Source organism: Oryzias melastigma, linkage group LG19 (assembly GCF_002922805.2).
Source record: "Oryzias melastigma strain HK-1 linkage group LG19, ASM292280v2, whole genome shotgun sequence".
In the NCBI taxonomy this organism is placed as follows: domain Eukaryota; kingdom Metazoa; phylum Chordata; class Actinopteri; order Beloniformes; family Adrianichthyidae; genus Oryzias; species Oryzias melastigma.
In genome coordinates this window covers 19,409,482-19,432,245 of record NC_050530.1, presented here as the reverse complement: position 1 = coordinate 19,432,245, position 22,764 = coordinate 19,409,482, and the positions used below count along the sequence as shown (strand labels likewise).

The window sequence follows — 22,764 nt, the reverse complement described above, 5'->3', positions numbered from 1 at the left end:
AGAGGGAAGTCTGGGCATCTTTGCTTAGACTGCTGCCCCCGCGACCCGGTCCCGGATGAAGCGGAGGAAGATGGATGGATGGATTGTTAATGTTAATAAAGTTAGACTCTTTTATTTAACCAAATTAAGTCCAGTGAGTTACAAGCTGTAGAAAACTTAAAAGCAAACGTACAAAATGTAGAAAATAATAGAAAAGTGTGGAGCTACAATACATGGGTAAAGTTTAACCCTATGTAACCACTTGCATCATATTTGATAAACACATTTCTGAGACTTTCTATCTCATTAGCAAGATCTCTCCTAAAAAACTCATTGTTTATAACTTAGTCCATGGTTTCCGTCCTGTAGTTCATTATCATTCCACTAGAGGCAGTAGAAGAGCTTTTCCTTCTCATTTCAAGATGGCTGCCTCCATGAAGTCTCAAAAACGCTTTTGGAGGGAAAAAGTTTTTGCTAATTTTCTAAACTTTATGGTGAGAATAACTCATCGATTGTTATTCATTTTTTTCATGACCGCTTACTGTTTTGAAAGAATGCAAAATGTATTAAAAAATAATTCTTTAGAATACAGTTACACCATGATAAAAATGTGTGGATCAAATTTTGACAGTGGGGAGATAAGGTGGATAAGGTGCTTTTTTCCTGAACACTCATGTCTATATTTTTAACCTTAACCCGACATTATGGTGAGCAAAAACTTACCAAATCATCCAATGTATCATAATTTATACTATCTACTGTAATATCTCATAAAATAGTGATATTGAAAAGATTTTTTTGGTAGATTTCACCAAAGGCTTTAAAAACATCTTAGTTTTTAAAAAAAGAATTGAATTTTCTGTCAATTATTTGATGTAGTGGGCTTGACAGGGTTTAATAATAATGATAATAAGAAGAATTTCTTATACCGCTAGGTTAGATTAAGATTTATCAATTGTTTTGCCAAAAAAAAAAAAAGAATTAAAAAATAGTGATGTCATAGGAAGGGCGGAGTCATCAGGTTTAATTTGCGAAAAAATGTTCCTTAACGTCCATTTCTCATACATGTTTTTAGGCTTATACATATTAACATTATAGAAAAAATAAACTTTAGATTGTTCTTATTTAGTTTTGAAGATTATGTCAAATAAAAATGTCATGCTAAAACAGTGATTCAATTGTACTTTTTTGCCAGTCTGTTCACGTCAATGATTGTTAATGTATTTGTGGCTGACAGTAACAAGCAGGGACAAATTCACCAAAAGGACGCTCAGATGAAAAGCTCTGCTTCTATCACCGGGTAATTTTCATCAAAGCAAAAGTATTCACAGGATTTTAAATATGTTGCATTTTTCTGAATGTCATAGCGTTTTTCATATAACATGTGTCACAGGGTAAAGTCTAACATGTCCCAGGAATGGGTGCACCAAAGGCCAAGGTAATTATTTTTCTTTTTTCAGGAATTTCTTCTTCTCAAATTCCTAATTTTTCAGTAATTTTTAGGATCTTCCGGTGTTTTTATTTTCTATTTTCTTAAATAAACCACAGTTGAAAGTCAAAGAAAACTACTCTAATTTATCATCATGTGTTGTCATATTTTAATACATTTTTTATACATTTTATTGGGTAAAAATTACCCAGTAAAAGTGATGGTGTAAATTTCAGTTTTGATGGAATAATAATTTAACGTTTGCCTCCATTTGCTTCTGAATAAAATATCTGCTTCTTTTGAATGTAAAAACTAATATATTTGCTGACTTTTTCTAAAATGTGTCTTCATTTTGGAACAAAAGACTTTCTCCATGAAAACCTCTTGAAAGAAAAAAATGTCCATAAAAGTAATGTGGTGTAACTTGTTGTTATATTTGTGCTACTGTCTAGAAAACCAAACGTACCAGTTTTGCACGGGGCAGACGTGCTGGTTGTAGAGCGCCATAGCATATCTGCAAGAGAACAGTCAGATAAACAATAAAAACAACTTATTTTAACAAATATTGATGTAAATATGCATCAAACCACTTTGACTCTAAAAATTAATTTAATTTATGATCCAGTTGAAAGCAAAAACATAAGAGAAAAAAGATGTTTTTTCATAGCTGAATATAAGATTAGGCGTCAGAGGGTTTTAAAAAATAAAGTTTACTGCTTTAAAAGTATCAGATCTCCAACTACTTATTATAAGCTAGAATTATCTGCTGTTTCAGTGGCTTAATTGAGAAACAATATAATGACAGCTAAGAGTTTAAATGCAGTGTGATATCATAACTTACGAAATAGGGGCAGAAATCCTGACTTTCTGTCTTATGACCAGCTCAGTTATTTTGTCACATTTCAGCATAATTTTTGATATTTTTCTATCATTTTGTGATTCAAAGTTAAACTAATCCTCATGAAGAATTTCCAACCACACGGTCGAAATAATTACTGATGTATTTCCTGAAGTCGGTGACCTTTCTGCCAGTTTTTGCACATTTCTATCAAAGCACTTTGCAGAGTGAAATGGGGAAGAAGGAAAAAAGTGCATAAATGATCATTTATGTAAAGCATGCACCAGCGCTTTGTCAATTCATTCCTTTCTAATGTTTAACTCTAAGAAAACCCGTCGCCTTGTGTTGGGAATTAATTATCTAAAAATAGCAACTTAATCACTGATTTGCTTAGGAGTTGAAGTACTGCCACAAATTGATTTAAAAATATTTTTGCAATATGTGGTAAAGTGATTTGCTGCTGTGGTCAACACAAATATAATTTATAATATTACTTTAATTAAATACTCCTGAAACAACTTACTGAAAGTCTTTTTTCTAAACAGTTTATGAAAAGCCTTCACTTGATGACAGTTGGGGAGGGGTGGGGGGGTTGAATCCAGACTCACACCGAATAAACAAAAAAGAAATTTTCCTGTCCTTCCAAAAAAGGACATGTTTTACCAGCACCAGCATTTAAGACAGATGAAGATGTGGAAACACGCTTTAACTTTCAGATGATTATTTTACACCGCTTGTCCCTCCATTTCTACTTCATAAGAAGGAATTTGAAGATTATGAGGGACTTGTGGTTGAAACTGTTTATTTATTGACAAGTGTGCAGAAAATTTTGAGGATTCAGGTAATGCACCTGAAAGCATTTTTATTTTGTCATTTCTGAGAGAAATAAAGATATAAATGTTACATTTTCACTCTTTTCTTCTTGTTAATTCACTGTCTTTTCTTCAGGGTCACAATAGCAAATACATTTTTACAATGGAGACTCCTTCTGGCCCACTGATTATACTGGACACCTGTTGACATAAATACGCATCAAACCACTTTGGCTTCAAAATCACCATTCAGCATATACATGATAGCAAAAACAAATACCGTATTTTCTGGACTATAAGCCGCACCTGTATATAAGCCGCACCTGCTCAATTTAAAAAAAAGAAGAAAAAAAAAGAAATACAAGCCGCACTGCGCTATAAGCCGCAGATATCTATGTTGAAATGTTATATTTACTGCATGTAGAGAACAATTTTGTATTGTGAATGTACATGTATGTACCTGCCGTCTACAGCGTCTCAGCATAGATTAATTGATGCTATGCTTGTGTAGAGCAGTGCGGTTTCCTTCCTAGATACCAAGCTCCATGGCCTTCTACTTAAAATGTGCACCACACAACCTTCTTTGTGGGATTTCCATGATGAAGAATTGAGGATTTGAAAAGAATTAGTTAGTAATTTGTCATGAGTGTTCTATCTGCTAAAGAAAAAGTAGCATTGGCTATTCTGATTTACATATATTTTTTGTCTCTTGTTTTTGATTCTATTTCCGGTTAGAGCTCCCCTAACAGTGGAAGAAAAATCCACACAACAGCCACACCTTTGTATAAGCCGCATGGTTCAAAACCTAGGAAAAAAGTAGCGGCTTATAGTCCAGAAAATACGGTATATACATATGTATTTTTTCAGAGCTGGAAATCAATTCTGGGGTCAAAGAGTTAAAATACTTTTCTTTGATGGTATCCCATAAGTCACGTGTCAATTTTTGTAAATTTTGGCACAAAATGAAGATTAAAATCAAAAATCAGAAAAAACATAGACTGTATATGAGAATTGGACTGAGTGACTCCTCCCCTTTGGTGTTCCAAACAGGAAGTACCTACTGGTTCCAAAAAGCCAAAGTCCTATAAACTTCCCCACAGCCCGCTTTCAGAGGAAGGGGTGTGGCCTTCTAACATGCTCACTCCTGATTGGAGAGAGTGGTTGCCATAGAAATGTTGACTTGGCTGACATGGACAAATCACAGTAGCTGAAGACGTCTGGTTCCAATATGGCGACTAAACCGACTTCATTTGGTTGGAACTGGAAGCAAGTTGGGTGACATCACACTCACTCTGTCCAGTACTATTATACAGTTCTGACCCGACTTTCTGCATTTAGCCAGACTTTGGACAGTCTCATAGGAAGTGTTTGCATTTACCTTCAACATCTATTAGACTCAAACAATCTTTGTATATCTTATTAGAAAAAAAGTTATTGGAATCGTTCAGTTTTGAAGTCGGGTTAATTGAAACTAGGGGAACTAGAGAAACTTAAAACAGCGCTCATTATGTTTAAAGCCATCCATGGTCATTGTTTCAAACCCACTTCAATGTTATGATGTTGCTGGAGCCTATCCAGATCCTAGTGGGGAAGGCCAGGGTAGACCCTGGATGTTTTGCTGGTTCAACCACTCACACCTGAGGGGGACATTAAAGTCCACAATTGACGTATGAAGTTTTTGGACCGAGGGAGGAAACTGGAAAACTGCACATAGAAAAAGCTCAACTTACACAACCTATATTCCTGTGATGCATCTGAGTTTTTGATGTGCTTAAAATGAAATAAAACTACAAGCAATTAAAAGTTTTAAATGGGTTTGTAGGAGAACCCCATGGAGGTTGAGTTGCAGATTCCTAAAAAACACATTTTTCTAAATTCTTTGAATTTATTTTTAAAAAGGGTAAATATTTTACTCACAAATTTAGAAGTTTATTATTTTTTTTCTCCCTTTTTGTCTTAGAGTTTTTCACAGATTGGACAAAAAAGCAGATGACTTTACTCACACAACCCATATTCCTGTGATGGTGAAGACAGGCAGGCTGAGGGGAAGGATCATCCACAGGGACATGACCAGAGCAGCAGATCCTCACTGCGAATAAAGCAGAGCAGACGAGAAGCTTCAGCGGCTGAAGGTCCAAACAGCAGGAACACGGCAACCGTTCAGAGAAACATGGCCCACACGGTCGCGTTTTCACATTCTTAAGGGATTCAGAAGTTTTTCTCCGTAGGTTTGGCTCATTTCCTGAAACAAAAATGAAATTTCCATAATCCAAAGATTGTTTGGCCAAACACACTTGTACTTGTTCACAACAGAATGTCATTTCTCATTGCTTTTGTCAGATTTCAAGTTCCCTAAAGTTAGCACAATAAACCAACATTTTGCACATTTTTCAATAGCTTAGATCCTGTTGATTTAAACTGATGAGACAATTCTGAGTCAATCAGCCGTGCCATTCAAAACATGTCGGCAAAACTTCATTCAGGGAGCCATCCCATTAACAATTATTAGTACATTTTTATAATCTAGTCCAGAACATTATGTTATGAACAATACAAAAATACTTGAAACAATTATTAGATTCAAGACAATCTTTGATGCTGAGGTCAAATGAATACTTCACTAATGAATGAAGAGTTTTTCACATCTCAAATAGCCAATCGACCAGTGAGTTCTAACTCCTCACAGGTGCTGCCTATATAATTGTAAATGCTGGTAAATATGTATAAATAGGCCAGGGCAAGAACCATTTGTAGAATGAACATGGAGGAGCAACAAAATGAGCAAGGTCAACTTGGGTGGGTGGATGGATGGATGGATGGATGGATGGATGGATGGATGGATGGATGGATGGATGGATGGATAGATAGATAAATAGGTGGTTGATGGTAAAATACTCTAAAGTTGATAGCTGAAAACACTAAAGTGGATGGCTGAAAAGATGGAAGTTGATAGCTTGAAACGCTGAAAATAATAACTAAAAATGCTGAAGCTGATGGTTAAAAACTCTGAAGTGGATGGCTGAAAAGATGGAAGTTGATAGCTAAAAACACTGAAGATGATAGCTGAAAACGCTAAAGTTGATAGCTGAAAACGCTGTAGGTGATAGTTAAAAACGCATAAGTTGACCGCTAAAATCGCTGGAGACGGTAGCTAAAAACGCTGAAGCTGACAGCTCAAAAAGCGCTAAAGTGAATAGCTGAAAACGTGGAAGTTGATAGCTAGAAACGCTGAAGCTGATAGCTGAAAACACCGTAGCTGACAGCCAGCTAAAATATTTGCTAAATGCCAAATTAGCCTAAAAAACAAAAACAACTTAAGTTAGCCAAAACAGCTAGCATGTAGCTGAAAAATAGCTTAACTTCAAAATAGCCTAAAAAACTGACAAAATCCTAAATTAGCCAAAACAGCTAGCGTGTAACAGAAAATTAGCTAAGCTCTAAAATAGCCTTAAAGATCTTAGTAAATGCCAAAATAGTCAAAAAAGCTAGCAGAATGCCAATTTTTAAAACTTTAAAACCGTAACTTTTTAACATAACTATGAATAATAAAAAGGCAGGAATATTATTCCAGAATAAAATCAACTTAAACCTTAAATAACTTTCATTATTTGACTCTCCATAAAAATACATTTTGTCAAAATTATACAAGTTAGAAATGAGCACAAGATAACATTGGGCCATTCATAACATTAAAATAAAATGATCTGGAGGGCTGGATCCGGGCCTTGAGTTTGACCTGTGCATTAAAGGGTCAAAAGAATATTTAAATCATTCGTGGGCAAAATCTGAAGTCATTCTCTTAGAAACCCACACACAGATGCAGTGTGTACTATTATCCACGTCAGTAGGTGTGGTCACTAGAGACACTAGAGTCACATTCACTTGAAGCTTTCCAGAAGTAAATATTGAGTCTATGCTGCTTTACTGCTGTGGCCAAAAAGCAGCAACTTTCACTAAAGGAGTAAACAGAGGAGAATTTTCCACAAAAACAAAAGATTATTCCTAAATTAATCAGGATTAAACTACACGTCAAAAAGGAAATGAATAATTTCACACTTGCTGTCTGATAGTCGAGATACAATCAATGTAAAACCATAAAAAGTCCTTTTGTTAGCCAATAACTAGAGATAAAAGTATGGAAATGTGATCTGGACGTGTGTTATAACATAACAGACATAAAGCATTTGGATATTAAAGCAACAAAAAAAGATTTAAAAAAATTCTCAATATTATAGAATGGACTTTTAGTCATTTTAGGCTGTGTGTCCACACAACTGAACCGAGCCAGACTGGGACTTCAACAGATCTGCTCCAGTTACCATTGTTTAAAGTTATTACATAACTTATATAAAAATGAAAGAAGGTTCTGCATGTGTAGAACTGATCTGTGCACGTATGAAAATGCTTTGCAGCCACAAAAATCAAACACTGCTCTTAAGTAAGTAGTATTTGAAAAAAGATAAATACGTTTTTGTCTAAAAACTGTCAACATCTGATCTAATTTTCAACATAAATGTAATTAATTCTGTGCTGATCAAACACTGTGTCTGTAACTGGAATAGTTGACAGTGTAAGTTTTGTTCTTAGTGCAAAAAACTGTTTCTGCATCAAGATTTTGATTTTAGAAATTGTTTTTTGGGTCATTTTTGTTCAACGCCTATAAACCAAACTGTGCACAAACATTCAATAGTTTTGCAGAATACACCAAAAAAAAGTGTTTTTTAGACCACATTTTGGTACAACATCAAAACATATTTTTAAAAATAAATAAGTTGTGAAGATCTACAGTTTTTGGCACAAAACTTGAATAAAAATGAATGGACGTGAAATACTGTGACTTTTTGCATCATTTTGTACTAAAAAGCCTCTATTGTAATAAAATAACATCAATATAATAGTTCATTTTTCACTTCTTATATTCAGTGTTTTGTAATAGTTTAAAAATTAATGCAAATACATTTGAATTAACCATTAAAAAAGTTAATGTTATTAGTTTCAGTCAGAATGAGCCGACTTTACCAAACAAACAAAAAAACAAACAAACAAGACTTTTGGTCCTTAATAGATTACAAAGAAGTCGTATTTATCAGTCGCTTGATGCTTCAGAACCACATAGGAGATAAGAATGTAAAGAATCAATCACTGTGATTGACACGTCAGCCTGTTGATCATGAGATTCAGGGGAGAACACAAAGTGTCTGCAGCGACTTGAGGAGTCCACAAACTCCACAAAAACGGACCGATCCGCCTAGAAATGAACTTTAAAACAACAAGTTAACAGGATAACAGGAAGTCTCTATAAGGAGTCAAAGATAAAGTTGTTGTTTCAGCTTAATTACAGAAAGAAATACAAAAGAATATTAAGTTTATTCAAAAAAAGTTGTTATTTGTGATCTGCATTCTGAATTGGAATTAATAAAATGTTCATTCAATTTAAATATAATGTATTTTAGAATATGGAAAGAAACAAACTAAGACAATTTTTATTTTTTATGTACTTTTAAAATTAGAGCTAAAATGCATTATTAATTATTTTATAAAATCCATTTATTATGATAAACAACGTTAAGTTTAATTTACATTTCACCCAAACACATTTAGGTTAATTGAATTTTTTCTAACAAAAATTATTGTTTTTTTTCATTATATTTTTATGATTATAAATCATTACATAGTCAAATAGATTGTTTTATCCTCTATTAACTTGTTTATTTTTCCTTTTTTTCTAATTCATGTATAATTTTATTTTCTGAAATGGGTTTGATTTAGATCAACCAATTTATTATTTATTTAAACCAATAAATCAAATTATTGTAATAAAAGGATTAATTACATGTTTAATTTAGCCTAGAATGTTTTTAATCACTCAGTCACTTGTTATTTTTGTTGTTAATTTGTCTTTTTTCTACTTTTAGTGCGTTATTTCAAATGATTAAATGATGAAAACAGAATAGAACAATAAATAGAAGAGTTAAAGTTATTTTTTCTTTGTTTGCAGACATCATTTGAGAAGTTTGGTCAAACCTGACCTTTATTCAGTTTGTGATGGTCTATTGAGGTATACAAATGATTTACATTTCAGTTTTAAATCTGTGTCGTTCTTCGGATGTTTTCCTCCTCCGCGCATCTCTCGCCTCACCTGGTCCTCTCAGCGCCTCGGCGGGCTCGGCGTGTCCTCTCCGCTCCTTCACGCTGCAGGACGGCTCTCCCCGCGACGTGGAGCTCCGGGTGTCATCGTCAGAGTGGAATAACAATTCTCATCCCACCGGGATCAGGAGCCCACGCGCTCTAGCTCCACGCTCTCCTGCGCGCGTAAAGATGCACTCTGGAGAGCGGAGAAGGGATGAAGGGAGCAACTTCCAGCTCCTCCCAGCTCTCATGTTCTCCCATGTGTGAGGAAAACCAGGAAAACCAGGACTTTAGATCCAATGGGGAAAGTTTTAGACTCTTGGAAATCAAAGTAGACACTCAAGAAAATCGTGTTTTTTTTAAGCACGACTTTCTCACAAACACGTTTTTTTTATGAACTTCTATTTATATTTTACATTAAAAAGTGTTCAGTTTTACTGGCAGTTAATATTCTCCATGTAGAAGCTCTTATTAATTTTCAAATGAACAATAATTTTTTGGAGGATCTTAAGGCGAGCAAAAATAAAATTATATTCACATAAAAACAACCGTAATTTTCTTTAGAATGACTCATAGAAAAAGTGAAAAAATCTCAAACCTGTAAGGCACGGTGGTGGGGGTATTATGGGTTATAGATGGTTTCCTGCATCATGTTTGTGTTAAATTCTGTTTCTTACTAAAACAATTAACAACATACAGTTTGATTTTTAATTCAACATATTAGAATATAAATTTAAAATCTTAGGAATGTCTTATTCTACTGACTTCTTTACATATTGTTTCTCAAAGACTTTATCTACATTATCAGGCAATCCCAAACAAATGATATATTTTTTTATATTTCTTTGTAAAATAAACTGTATTTTGACATATTTAACTATTTAAAAAACTATATGAAGGGTGTACCCCACCTTCAAGCTTATAACAGTTGGGATAGGCTCCAGCAGCAGCCCCGTGGTTGGATGCAGCAGTGACATCTAGTGGCCATTTCTTTAAATTTGCTTTTTTAAAGCTTCTTTTTGTCAACTTTACTTTTACTAAGTCTATAGATAATATGCTTTATGCTCGTCTGTCCTCCTTTATCTTCCATAACTTCCCAATAAACTTACATTAAGTTTGTTTTTTTCTAGATTTGTTTAAATAAAGTTTCCCTTGAACGTTAGAACTGATTTATTTATTTCATAAGAGGTGCTCCTTCACCTTTGTCCTCTCATGGAGCAGATGGCTCTTCAGTCCATTCCCCCCCACTGGAGGTCACTGAGCATGCTCAGTACGGGGCAGAGTGCAGAGGGTTTAACCGCTCATCTGTTGACCCCTTTAAATAAGTTAATTTAAGTGTGACGGTTAGAAACACTAAAGTGTTAGATGTGTGTTTTTTAGGTCCAGACTGACAGAAATTGTATGTGGAAATCTTATCAAAACTTGATCCTTAGAAACAAAACAAAATGTCTAGTTTGGTGCAAAAATAGAGAAATTAACATTTCTGAAAAATCTAAAAGAAATTTCTGGAAATTTAAGGTACATTTTAGCAAAAGCAGACTAAGGATTAAATGCCGTCTTGTATTTTTGAACTTGTGTGCAGATTATTCTCCAGTACTGACCTTAATCTGGGCTGGGCAGCGGTCACATCCGTTCTGCTCCCTGCAGCCTGGCGGTCCCCCGCTGTCAGGGGGGGTTTGTTTGCAGAGTTTATGACTTTATCAGGTACACGCAGTATGAATAACATGCAGATTTTAACAGTGCTCTGAATAAGTGAACCAGATAACAGATGTAATACAAAAGTGACAGAAGACTCCAGATCCGTGCAGCAACATGAGTTTTTATTGGAAGTATTTCACTCCTAATCAAGAGGAAATACAGAACCGAGATGCAGAGTTTTAAAGCTCTTAAACTCTGCGTTCAGCGCTCCAGCAGTGATGCGTGTGGACGTGGGAACATGAGACGGAGCCATTATCAGAGGGACAAACTTATGTAACAGAAATCACAGCCTCTTCAAACAGGAACTTAAAGGTTTTTGTTTGATATTCTAAAAAAAACCTCAAAAGTTGTGTAATAATCACTTTGCAAATAGACGTGTGGAAATATATCAGAACAAAAATGGGACGGAATATTTAAAAGCAGGTGAACGTTACAGATACACAAGTAAAGAAACTATTAAAGTATATGAGGTTTGTTTGTAGTTTTCAATATTTTACTTGGGAATGAATTAATTATTATGGAATTAAAAGAAAAATCCTGTACAAAACATGATGAGTTTTAATCTAGTTTTGTTTACATTTAACCAAGAAAAATTAAAGAAAAAAGATTTAAATTACCTTTAAAGTGGTTTATTGTTGCTTCTTTATACATTTTTTAATTTAAATTCTAGAATTGATGGTAAAAGGGAGAAAAAAAGGACGAAGGTGAACCAAAATCTAACGTTTTTAGTCCAGTAGAATCGGGTATTTTCTTTTGAAGGAAGCGTTTTTCAAAATAAAAAGAAGTTAAAAACAATTAAATATAAAAAATATATATATAACATTGTTATAATTCAATTGCTGTAAATATTTACTGGCCACAAATACAGTGCATTTCTCATACTGGGTAAAGAGGAAGGAGTTAAAGGGTGCAGAACTCTGAGTTAAGGCTAAACAGTTTTCATTTTTGAATTCAAAGTACAATATTTGCTAAAGAGGATCAGTTTAAAATTTTTTAAAAAAATGTAGTTTATGTCATAACTTCAATAAAGTAAATTTTATTTTGTAGAACTATTTCTATTTTATTTCTTTTATAGTTATTAAAGGGAACTTTTTTAAAAAAAATCTTATTTTCTTTTTAAGTTTCAGCTTTTATTTTTACACAGGTAAACGTATGAAAACATTAGGGTGTATAGACCTGCACATGTGCAAATAAACTGTTTTAAGTCAAACTTAGGGGCAACTATCGGATTTATCGAATATATATATTTTAACCCTTTAACTCCTGAGGCGTAAACACAAAATCTTTAACTTTTAAGCCGTTAACACAATAATTCCAGTTGATTTTGAAGGAGAAAATCTTCAAAATCTACTGGAATTATTGTGTTTGTGGTTGAAAAGTTACAGTAAATCATAGAACAAACACTGGAACTCAGGTGTTAAAGGGTTAATCAATAGACCAGTAACTACTTTAATAAAAAAAGAAGTCATTGCATTCTATTACTAACTATTTTAGTATTCCACAGGAATTTGTAGCTTGTTTGTTATTTTTTTTAGTTCTAAAACTAAAAGTTTTAGCAAAACTAAGACTTGCTGCTAATCTGTAAACTCTGAAATTTGTTTCTATCTAATCAAAAATGACAACAAAAACCCTACAGCTTTTAAAAACAGATCTAAAAATGGTCGTCATAGTAACCGGGTGACCCATAATGGCTCAAAACATGAAAAATGATTTTTTTTTTTGCATTTAAGGCAAACTTAATTTTAAAAATAAAACAACCGTTTGGTACTTTTAAAGTTTTTTAAATGCGAAGAAAAAAGGAATGTTTTGTCCTAAGGACAATATTTAGGTGCATTCTGGGAAATGTCTTCAGTTTTAAGAAGCTTTTAGTAAACAGCGACTGCAGAAATTTTTAAGCGTGCAGAAGTGCTGATTCCATAAGCAGGAAAACTTAATTTCTTCCACTTTGTGAATCTAGAAGTGCTTTTTTCTTGTGCATTAAATGATATTTCACTAAGTATTATCCGACGGCATCTCCTCTCCCTTTGATCCTCTTCAAACTGGTCTAAATACCCGCATGCATCCGTGTTTCTGGGACGGAGAAATGCCCACAAACCAATAAATTCTTTGGAAAAAATACTAGATTTTTTTTTCCAGAAGTGGCTACTCGGCTTTGGAAGCTTTGACTTCGGCAGGTTCCTTGAGGTACGTGTTGTAGAAGAAGGAGGCGAAGAGCAGCAGGTAGCTCAGGTACATGATGGTGCCCCACACAACTTTGTCCACGTGTGAGAAGCAGTGCGCCATGTCCATCCAGTTGTAGACGTAAGCCAGTACAACCAGGCCCATCGCCATCTGCAGGATCTGGGCCGCCGTGATGGTCATGGCGCAGATCCGAGGCACCCGCAGGCCCGCGGCCCGCGCCGCGTAGTACGAGTACATCAGAGAGTGGACCATGTAGTTCATGGTCATGAACCAGCCGCCGCCGGCCACCTGGTCCTTGTAGGTGTACCAGGAGTAGAGCAGGACGGTGATGTGGTGGTACCAGTGCAGGAAAATGAGGCGCTGCTTCCGCAGGATGATGAACATGGTGTCGCCTGGGGAGAAATCAGTTTTCAGTACGGCTGACTTTGAAGAGCGGCGGGCGAGCGGTGCGGGTCGTACCCAGCTCCGGGACCTTGCTGAGAGCGAAGGCGTAGGCCCAGAACTTGGTGACCGGGGCTTTGTAGAAACTGCTGTCACACACCGACTGCCTGAAGCCGCCGTTCAGGAGGACGTGCAGCATGTACGTTCCGGTTCGGACCGCTCCGATGATGCTGTGGAGGAATCACACAACAGAACCACAATCTGTTCAATCCTAAAAGTACCATGAAAAGAACTGATATTTTAAGGTTAATGTCGGTAGTTTGTACAGAAGCTTTCTATCATAAAAGTCTTGGTATAAACTTTATCAAACCATAAAAGCCTAACAATGCTTAACATAAGTGTCAATAAACATATAAAAATGCTGCTGAGTCATGGATTCACAGACAGAGGAACCGTTTTTACAAATCCTCCTATGACACGTCCAAAAATGAGTGTGGTTTAATCATAAAAATGTGCATTAAAATATTTTTTGGATGCAGAAAATAAAAGTTATATTTATACATTTTAACATTAAACATAAATGTTTTTAAGGCTGTCGATTAGAGCTGCCACAAACGATTATTTTATTAGTCGACTAATCACAGATTATTTTTTCTGATTAGTCGATTAATCAGGTCAAGCACAAACTGGATGTAAAGCACACATCTTAACCATCATTATCTTTAAGCTAACTAAAAACTAGATATATAGCATTACCTGTGTTAATGCTAGTGTGAATGCTGTAAGCTGAATTTAGCCACTGAAGATGCTGAAATTGATAGCTGAAAACACTGAAGCTGATAGCAAGCTAAGATATTAGTTAAATGCCAAATTTGCCTAAAAAAATAGAAAAAAAGCTTAAGTTAGCCAAAGCAGCTAACATGCAGCTGAAATATTAGCCAAACTCCAAAATAGCCTAAAAAAAGGCCTAAATTAGCCAAAAAAGCCAGCATGAAATTGAATTATCAGCCTTACTCTAAAATAGCCTAAAAAATGGAAAAAATCCTAAATTAGCCAAAATAGCTAGCATGTAGCTGGAATATTAGCTAAACTCAAAATTAGCCAAATATACCTAAAAAAATCCTAAATTAGTAAAAAAAAAAAAAAAAAACAGAAAAGAACCCTAAATTAGCCAAAATAGCTAGCATGTATCCGAAATATTAGCTAAGCTCCAAATTAGCCCTAATAAATGGGAAAAAATCCTTAATCAGCCAACGTGGCTAGCATGTAACTGGGATATTAGCTAAGCTCCAAATTAGCCAAAAAAACTGAAAAAATAAATAAATTAGTCAAAATAGCTAGCATGTAGCTGAAATATTAGCTGAGCTTCCAAATTAGCCAAAAAAGAATGAAAAAAAAATCATAAAATAGCTAAAAAAAGCTAGCATGTAGCAGGATAATTAATACAAAAGAAGTATGAATAAGAATTTTTTAAATTCTTATCTCTCTAAAGATAAAAATGATTTGCAGAACAGAACGCTTCCTCTCTGCAGCGGCTGCGACATGGAGCTCTTACAGACGGTGTCTTCTACAGAGCTGGAGATTGTAGCGCTGAGGTTTTGTGTGCACGTAACAAGCAATTCGTGTGCAGTTTTTAAAGATTTGTGTGTAGTTGGTTTCAAAGTGTAGTAATTTTAATTTGTATGTGTAAATGATGTTTTGTATTTTGCTGAATTTCATAATTTCTGTACTTATTCACAAATGTATTGTAGAAATAAAAATCAAGAATTTTGCACCCAAAAAGCTAAAGTTACAGACAAAACAACAATTACATGTGAATGATACTATTTTCTCTCCAGAGCGGCTCATTAGACGTATCATTCTAGATTGTGGGCGGGATGATTGACTAAGAGCAACCCCGCCTCCCTTGCCGTCGCTGTGGGCTCGGTTTGCGCGCTCAAGCGAGAACTTATAGCCTCAAGCTAACATTAGCGGCGAAATCCAGTTCTGAGCTATAATCGCTATTCACTAGAGCGCAAGTGTTGAACGCTCATCAAGTCTCGGACAGCGTGAGCTGGTCGGGGTGTGTGTAGAGGGGAGGAGACTTTGACACGCCCATTCCAGTGGCTATGTCATTAGTCTGAGCTTTTTCTAGCATCCGGTTTTCTGACCCAATGAGATTTGAATTAAGAAATACTCAATACTAATCGTTAATTATTTTTTGGGGGTCCTCAAAATTAGGAAAATGCTAAAAGAACATGTTAAAAACACAAAAAAAGTTATTTTAATTGGAGTGGGTCTTTAAGCCACGACTTCTTTTCTCCTACTACTATTTACTTTGGCCAAGCCTTTTGTAAACAGCATCAGTTACGACTGTCGACGGGCTGCACCTCTCAGCTGTAATGACACCTGAGATTTGTATAACCTCTCTGTCCAAAGGGCGCCGTGCTGCAGAGGTGGCCGACCTCAGATCAGAAGATTGCAGGTTCAGCACTCCCCGCTCTTGTGTTGATGTGTCCTTGGGCACACCTACAGGTTAGCGCCAGTGTAAGGGAGTGGAGCTGCCTTCAGTGTGGAAATGTGTGTGGGTGGGTGGGTGAATGAGCCTTTGGGCCTCAAGGGAACGCAGAAAAGTGTTACAGAAACTATTTCCTATTCATGAGAAAGAAACTTTGAAACACAAAATAAAAACTTTCTTTGTAGAGTTCCAAATAAATGAAACTTTTAAAAAATGACAGTTTCAACTGCTTCCACTGATTATATAATTATAGTGTATTTAGAAAAGAATGAGATTGTTTCATCAAGTGAACAAAACTCAACAATAGTAGGTTCTATTACAAACAAATACTGTATTTTCCGGAGAATAAGTTGTGTTTTTTTCATATTTTAGCCAGGGGTGCAACTTATACTCAGGAGCGACTTCTTTGTGTTTTTCTTTTATTTTCTGCATAAATAAGCTCATTTATTTATTGTTTTTTCGACTAAACCCTGGTTGTCCTTTAGCAGTTGTTTCCTCTAACAACCACTAGAGGGCGATGCGCCTGATTTTAAGTTATTGCTACTGACAGTGGCAGAACAGAAGAAGTGTCGACAAAATATGAAAGGTTTTCCTCTTAAACTTTGATATTTTTTTATACAGACGTAAATATTAGTATTATTGTATGTATTTATTTTTTAGTTAAGCCTGTTTTTTGGCAGATTAGTTCTGAAATGTCAGACTTTTCTTCTAAAAGTGCGACTTCTATACGGTTTTCTTCTTCTTGATTAGACATTTTTTGCTCTTGCGACTTATACTAAATACAGTATATATACTACAGAAATACTGTAGTTTAGTTGTTCCTTTGATTCCCCAGAAACAAAGCCGAGTGGATGCAGAATGAAGGTATGCCGCTATGAAGAACAGCCTGTTAGACTCGTCCTCCAATCACACACCTCCACCCCGCATCCTGCCAGTGAAGCACGCCGCCTGCTTTAGAATGTTCAAACTTCAGAGATGAACAATCTACTCCTTTGCACAAAGATAAGAGGCGAACAAAAACAAAAAAAAACTGTCAAACCTATTCAATAAGGAGGTAGTTTCGACATTTGATACCAGCCTTGTCACTTTTTGAGTGACAATCTTTTCTCACAAGGAGAATTTTCCCCCTTTGGAATCATGGGATAATTCAGTATTACTGTGACCACACCCACCCGTTTACATACAGACGCTTTTTTACAATAGCATTTTATTGTTTCACACATTACTTCATGTCTTTATGAACAGCGGGATTAAATTAATGCGCACTGTAGAAAAAAAAAATTAAAAAGCGAAGTTTGCTGCGATTAAAAAAAAATCAAATGTAACAATTCTCCGGTGTTTTGAAACTGTCGCCGGTGAGATGACGCGTGTCTGTTGATGGAACGTGAGCTTGTGCACAAAAGGGAAAAGCGCTAAGCTGATTTGCGAGCTGCTGCTCACCCAGGTGTTAATAGTGAATACAGTGAATTAATTTCCCCACTAGAGGGCAGACTACATTTTCTGCCTCTGTGACATGACAGTAGAAATGGAGTCAGAGCGGGAAAATGAGCGGGATTCTGAGAGAGGTAAAGCCGGGTACTTTAGGGAAAAACATGTTAGTGAGGAGAAAAGGCGCTTTCACGCTAAGGGACAAATGGTTACTTTGTCGTACCTCATGGGCTGGATGAAGTCGTGTGCCTGATTTGCTAGCAGGTAAATTTAACGCTCAAAGAATTCAATATAAACCGTCACTATGTTACAAATCATGAAAACAAAGACAAATTTACACTTTTTGTAAATTAAGCTGGATTGATAAATTCAGTTTGTTAATGATAACCAAGAAAAGTCAGATTATATGCAGACTTTTTATCTGTTATACCAAATGTCACCATAAAATGTCATTAGTTTTCAAATTAAACGAACAACAAAGTAAAAACATTTAATTTTACATGCAATACAAGCACCATCACTGAATTGACTTACATTAAGTTGTTCTTATTAATTAATAAGAGATGAATAATAAAAGCAAAGGCTTGTTTTGTTCTTGGTTCTTAGAAAAACTGATGGTATTTTGTTGCGACATATCCTACTGCTGTAGGTATGACATAACACAAGTGAAACCCTTAAAATAGTATTTCAGCTATTCTCCTAGGGCAATATTGTTATGAAAAGCTCTTTTTGAGTTATTGCCAAAAATGTTTGAAAAGCGATGTAACCAGCTGTTTGTGAATTTAAAACAATTTCAGAGACATTGGAAATGTTTTTGTTTTTTTTCGTTGTATTAGAGTTTTCATTATAAAGACAACTTCAAATGAATGATTCATGTCATAAACATTATTACCTGGATTATTTAAGGTTAGACGAGGAAAAAACTAATGATGGATACAGAGATACTACAAAGAAATGTTTGTTTGAGTTACAAAATAAGCCAAAAATGTATACTTTAATTTTAATAAAAAATAGTATGTATCCACGCCAGACAAACAAGCTCTTTAAGATTCAGTTAAAGCACCAACCCAGTCTGGATCAATGCAGACCTGTTATGAGTGCACACCTACATGGGAACACTGCTTTAAACAGAACAGGTTTGTGGGGAAACCCCAGACTCAAACTACCGTGTCCTGCAGGCAGACCGCACATGAGGAACAGAGAACAAGTGAAGTTCATGACCCAGTTATGAGGTTTTCACTTTCACAACATAATCTAGCGTCTCAGCAGCTCATGTCTTGATCAACCAACCTGTTTGTGAGACAAAAGAATGAGGAAACGCTAAACAAGGCTTCAGTCTTACCTGAAGATGGCCAGGCTGAGTGACCACAGCATCAACGGCCGCCGCAGGTTCAGCTTTGGCCTCTCCCTCATGAAGTGCTGCCCGCCGAACACGAGCGCAGCATACAGGCCACAGAGCATGAACGACGACCTCCTTCAGAGAACAGACGAGCATTAGCACTCATACTCTCAACCCCATGAAATGAAGACACATCAAGCGTTAGAGACCATGATCTGCTTTGTTTAAGGTCAGGAGGATTATTTGAAGGCAGTGCAGTTAAACCATAGTGTGGGAATGCTGGTCTAACACAGACATAAACACTAAAACATAAGGAATGAATAAACATTTTATTTAACCCTCTATAACTATCTATACATGCACTATTTCATTAGGATGATTCAAACTGTCTTTCAATAATATAAACGTGGTCCGTTTTCTGTCCTGTAGTTCCTCATTATTCCACTAGGGGCAGTAGAAGGGCTTTTCCTGCACTAGGTGGGAAAACTAAAGCTAATTTTCTAAACTTTATGTTGAGAATAACTTATCGATTATTATTCATTTTTAAATGTATATTTGCTGTATTGAAATAATGCAAAATTAGTAGATAACTACTTATTTATCACACAGTTACACCATGTTAAAAATGTTTGGATCAAATTTGAAACAGTCGGTAAAAATTTTACTTTTTTTCCTGAAAATTATTTGATATTTTTGCATCTTAAACTAAATTAACAAGTCATCCAAAGTGTCATAATTGATACCATCTATAACTCATTAAAAAGGAAACTGCAATTTTTAAAGATTTTATTAAAGGGTTTTTAAAGAATCAAAAAAAATATATAATTTTTTGTAAATTATTTGACATAGTGGACTTCACAAATGACAAATTTGAGAAAAAATACCTTTAAAGATAATTTGAAATCCCCTTTAATCTAATGTGACTATATTTAAAGTTATATTTAGTTCTTTTTCTGTGAGAGAATTCTCTAACTTTCAAGATTTTTTTCATGTTTTTAAAAAAGATCAACTCCTTTTTGCAGGTTTGTCATTAATTCTTTACTTTTCTGTAACAATATCACAACAATACAGAACATCCAGTATCACTCACATCATTTTCATAAACACACAGTAGGGCTGTCATGATTAGTCGACTAATCGACAACTAATCGACTTAAACTAGTCGACGACTAATTTAATAGTTGATTAGTCGTTACTTTATATTATATGGAGTCAGAGTTTAGTCAAGTTGAAAGTTATAGTGGCATTACGCTAGATTTTTTGACTATTTTGGCATTCATTAAGGTTTTTTAGGCTATTTTTGAGTTTAGCTAATATTTCAGCTGCACTTTAGCTAGCTATCAGCGTTTTCAGCTATCAATTTCAGCATCATCAGCTATCAGCGCTAGCATCTTCAGTGGGGAAATTCAGCTTACAGCATTCACACTAGCATTATTGCAGGGAATGCTATATATATATATATATATACATATATATATATATATTAGTTAGTTTAGAGGTAACGATCGTTAAGATTTTACATCCACTTTGCACATGACCCGATTAGTCGATTAATCGGAAAATACTAAAATAATCGTTTGTGGCAGCACTAACACACAGTCTGCTCAGGTCCAGAGTTTACTCCATTTTTTTTATGAGTGGTATTCCACAGGGCTCGATTCTGGAGCCCCTCACGTAACAAGTCAACAACATAGTATAAATAAACCACAATTATGAATGTGACCTCTCTCTCCTTCTGAGCCCACACCTGCACTTTTACATAACCAAAGTTATACAAATACGTCCTTAAACAAACCATTGATTTTAACAGGGCAGGAGGTCTCCCAATGACCGGGAATAGCTGGAGTAAAACAGCTGGATTTGGGTTTGAAGACAAACGCTGCAGTAGGTCGGCATCATATGACAGCTGAAAGCAGCCAGTGTGATGCTGCAGCGTTTTACACCAAACAAAGGCAGCTCACATTTCCCCAAGCTGACAAAGCCTTCAGGATGTCTGTGTGCTGCAGAACAAGACAGATTTGGGAAAGATAGTTTTATACCAAAAAGAAAATAGTAACCAAGAGGAAAGTGAGGATGATCCAAAATATCTATTAAAAGTCCAAACCTGTTTCCTGAAATAGATCACAGTGTACATCAGGACCTCTTACAAAATGTGCTTTCATAATGGGGTTAAAAGTGCACCAGAAAACAAATACAATAAAGTTGAGCTTGCAGTCACCAAGGTCGTTAAATCAATAGATAGTTTCATTCACCCATAATCCTCTGTGACATTGAAGTGACATCTTTGGACTAAAGCAGCACGAGGAGAGATGTTCTTGTTATCTAGTAGTTGTGACTGCACGTTTATGTGCTGTCAAGAATTCATTTCAAGCTTTCATTCAAGATAAATTCCTGAGATCTTTCAGCAGCTGAACGTTTGACCAAATGATAAAAAAAAGACCTTCATTTAAAGGATGTTTTTATCTTTAAACATTTGGGGATTTGCTTCCTTAGAAATGCATTTTATAAGTGTTCCAGTAGTCTTTTAAGTATAATTTTGTCATTTTTAGCCAAAACTAATGAGTTTTCTACGACTTAGTTTCTGCAGAGCAGCAGTAGCTCACTAGAAATTAACCTTAAAGTTGTAGGCAGAGCAAGTCTGCCCGTACTTCCCGACATCCATCTCTAAGTGTGCTCTCCCGCTAACATATACAGCCGTTCACAACCTCATTATTACACTACCGGTTCAATAAAAATGGAGAGCAACATTGAAGCTATCCAGCCGTACAGTTTTGATCCAGATTCAAGGAAAACAAAGACGTTCATAGATCTGAAAGTCTACAAGCAGATGCATCAGAATGGAGAGGAGCAGGGAGCTTGTGGCTTGCCGTAGTAGCTCAAAAAGGATTGTTGCAGCTTGATCCTAATTTACAATAATTTGAACAAAGAAAAGCAATTTTACACTTACTACTTTTTACATATATGCTCTCTATCATGAGAAAAATATCACAAGAACATATTAAAAATAATAATCAGACTTGGTATTTTAAAACTACTTTTTTTAAATAGAAAGCATGTTTTATTTTTTCAAAATAATAGCTTTATATGAATAAACTGGTAAATACATAATCATAATCTTGCAGTTCATTGAATTACGGAATGAATTTGGTAAATTAACAAATATAGATTTACTAAAACATATCAGTTAACTTAATTTTGAACAACTTGTTCCTATCTGATTGGCAGGCCTAAATCTGATGCAGGGCTGTTCTTTTTGCAGACTTTGTGGCATCTCGTCAGAATAATCGTTTTCATGGACAGATGTTTAGATAGAACTCAGAAATTCTTCCATTTCTTCTCTAATAGCAACCAAATTTGACAAATCCTTCTCTGCAAACTCCTAAAGAGTTTTAAGGAAGCCTGGTAGTTTTCTGTCTTTTTCAGTTTACATTCTTGTGCGTGAAGCACGTAGAAGTGAATGATGAAGGTCGACAGATTGCAGCCCTTTTGTTTTGTAAAAGCAAAGATTGTGCTGTGAGTTTCTCAGGCCAAACGAGAAAACAGAACCGCGAAGGCCATCGCTCCACCTTAAAAATCCAGCTGCGGCTAGCCAGAACATAGCGTTAGCTTTCAAATAAAATATTGATTGGTTAAAGATGTGCGCACGCGGGGCAGCTCAGGACAGGATGGTTATAAAAGCTCGGAGTCCAACTATTTCGTTTTGGCGAATTTTCTCCCCCCAAATTTTTAACTTTAAAAACATTTTTAAAGAATATTAGATTATTTTTGCTCACCAATTTTCCTGCATCCATTCAAAGGCTCGTTGTTGGTCGAAACGCCGCTCGAAGTCATAGCTGATGAGTTCACTGTCGTTCATTTTTTGCTTGGAGAGGCTGAGAGCGGAAGGACGGTGCAGAGCGGGGAAGTGACAGTGAGAAAGAGCAGTCAAGAGAGCGGTTCATCAGTGACGGAGGGCCTACTTCCGGTTCAGACCTTCAAAATAAAACACCACATCCGGGGGAAAAAATGTTTCACACATTTGAACAAGAAAACATAAAACTGGAGACATAAACG

General features: G+C 35.6%; 2 protein-coding genes across 4 annotated transcripts in view; both read right to left on the bottom strand.

Moving 5' to 3' along the window:
- The window catches only part of LOC112154544 (transmembrane protein 150A), a 32,764-nt gene extending 23,302 nt beyond the window's left edge, over positions 1-9,462 (bottom strand). For 2 of the 3 annotated variants that reach the window (XM_024285564.2, XM_024285565.2), the window contains exons 1-3: positions 9,198-9,462; positions 5,062-5,147; positions 1,875-1,922 (exon numbers count right to left, since the gene is read on the bottom strand). In XM_024285564.2, coding sequence (XP_024141332.1) covers positions 1,875-1,922; positions 5,062-5,126 — 113 coding nt within the window. In that variant the 5' untranslated portion in view covers positions 5,127-5,147; positions 9,198-9,462. The remainder of the gene's footprint in view (positions 1-1,874; positions 1,923-5,061; positions 5,148-9,197) is intronic. The other variant, XM_024285563.2, reaches the window with a different exon arrangement.
- A 1,524-nt stretch (positions 9,463-10,986) lies between these two features.
- Positions 10,987-22,572, bottom strand: LOC112154472 (elongation of very long chain fatty acids protein 6; the record flags this gene model as incomplete). Its single annotated transcript, XM_024285438.1, is given in 4 exon segments — positions 10,987-13,458; positions 13,526-13,677; positions 18,715-18,846; positions 22,485-22,572. Coding segments are annotated over 4 exon segments (803 nt in total), but the record flags the coding sequence as incomplete, so codon positions are not given.
- Between the last annotated feature and the right edge of the window lie 192 nt (positions 22,573-22,764).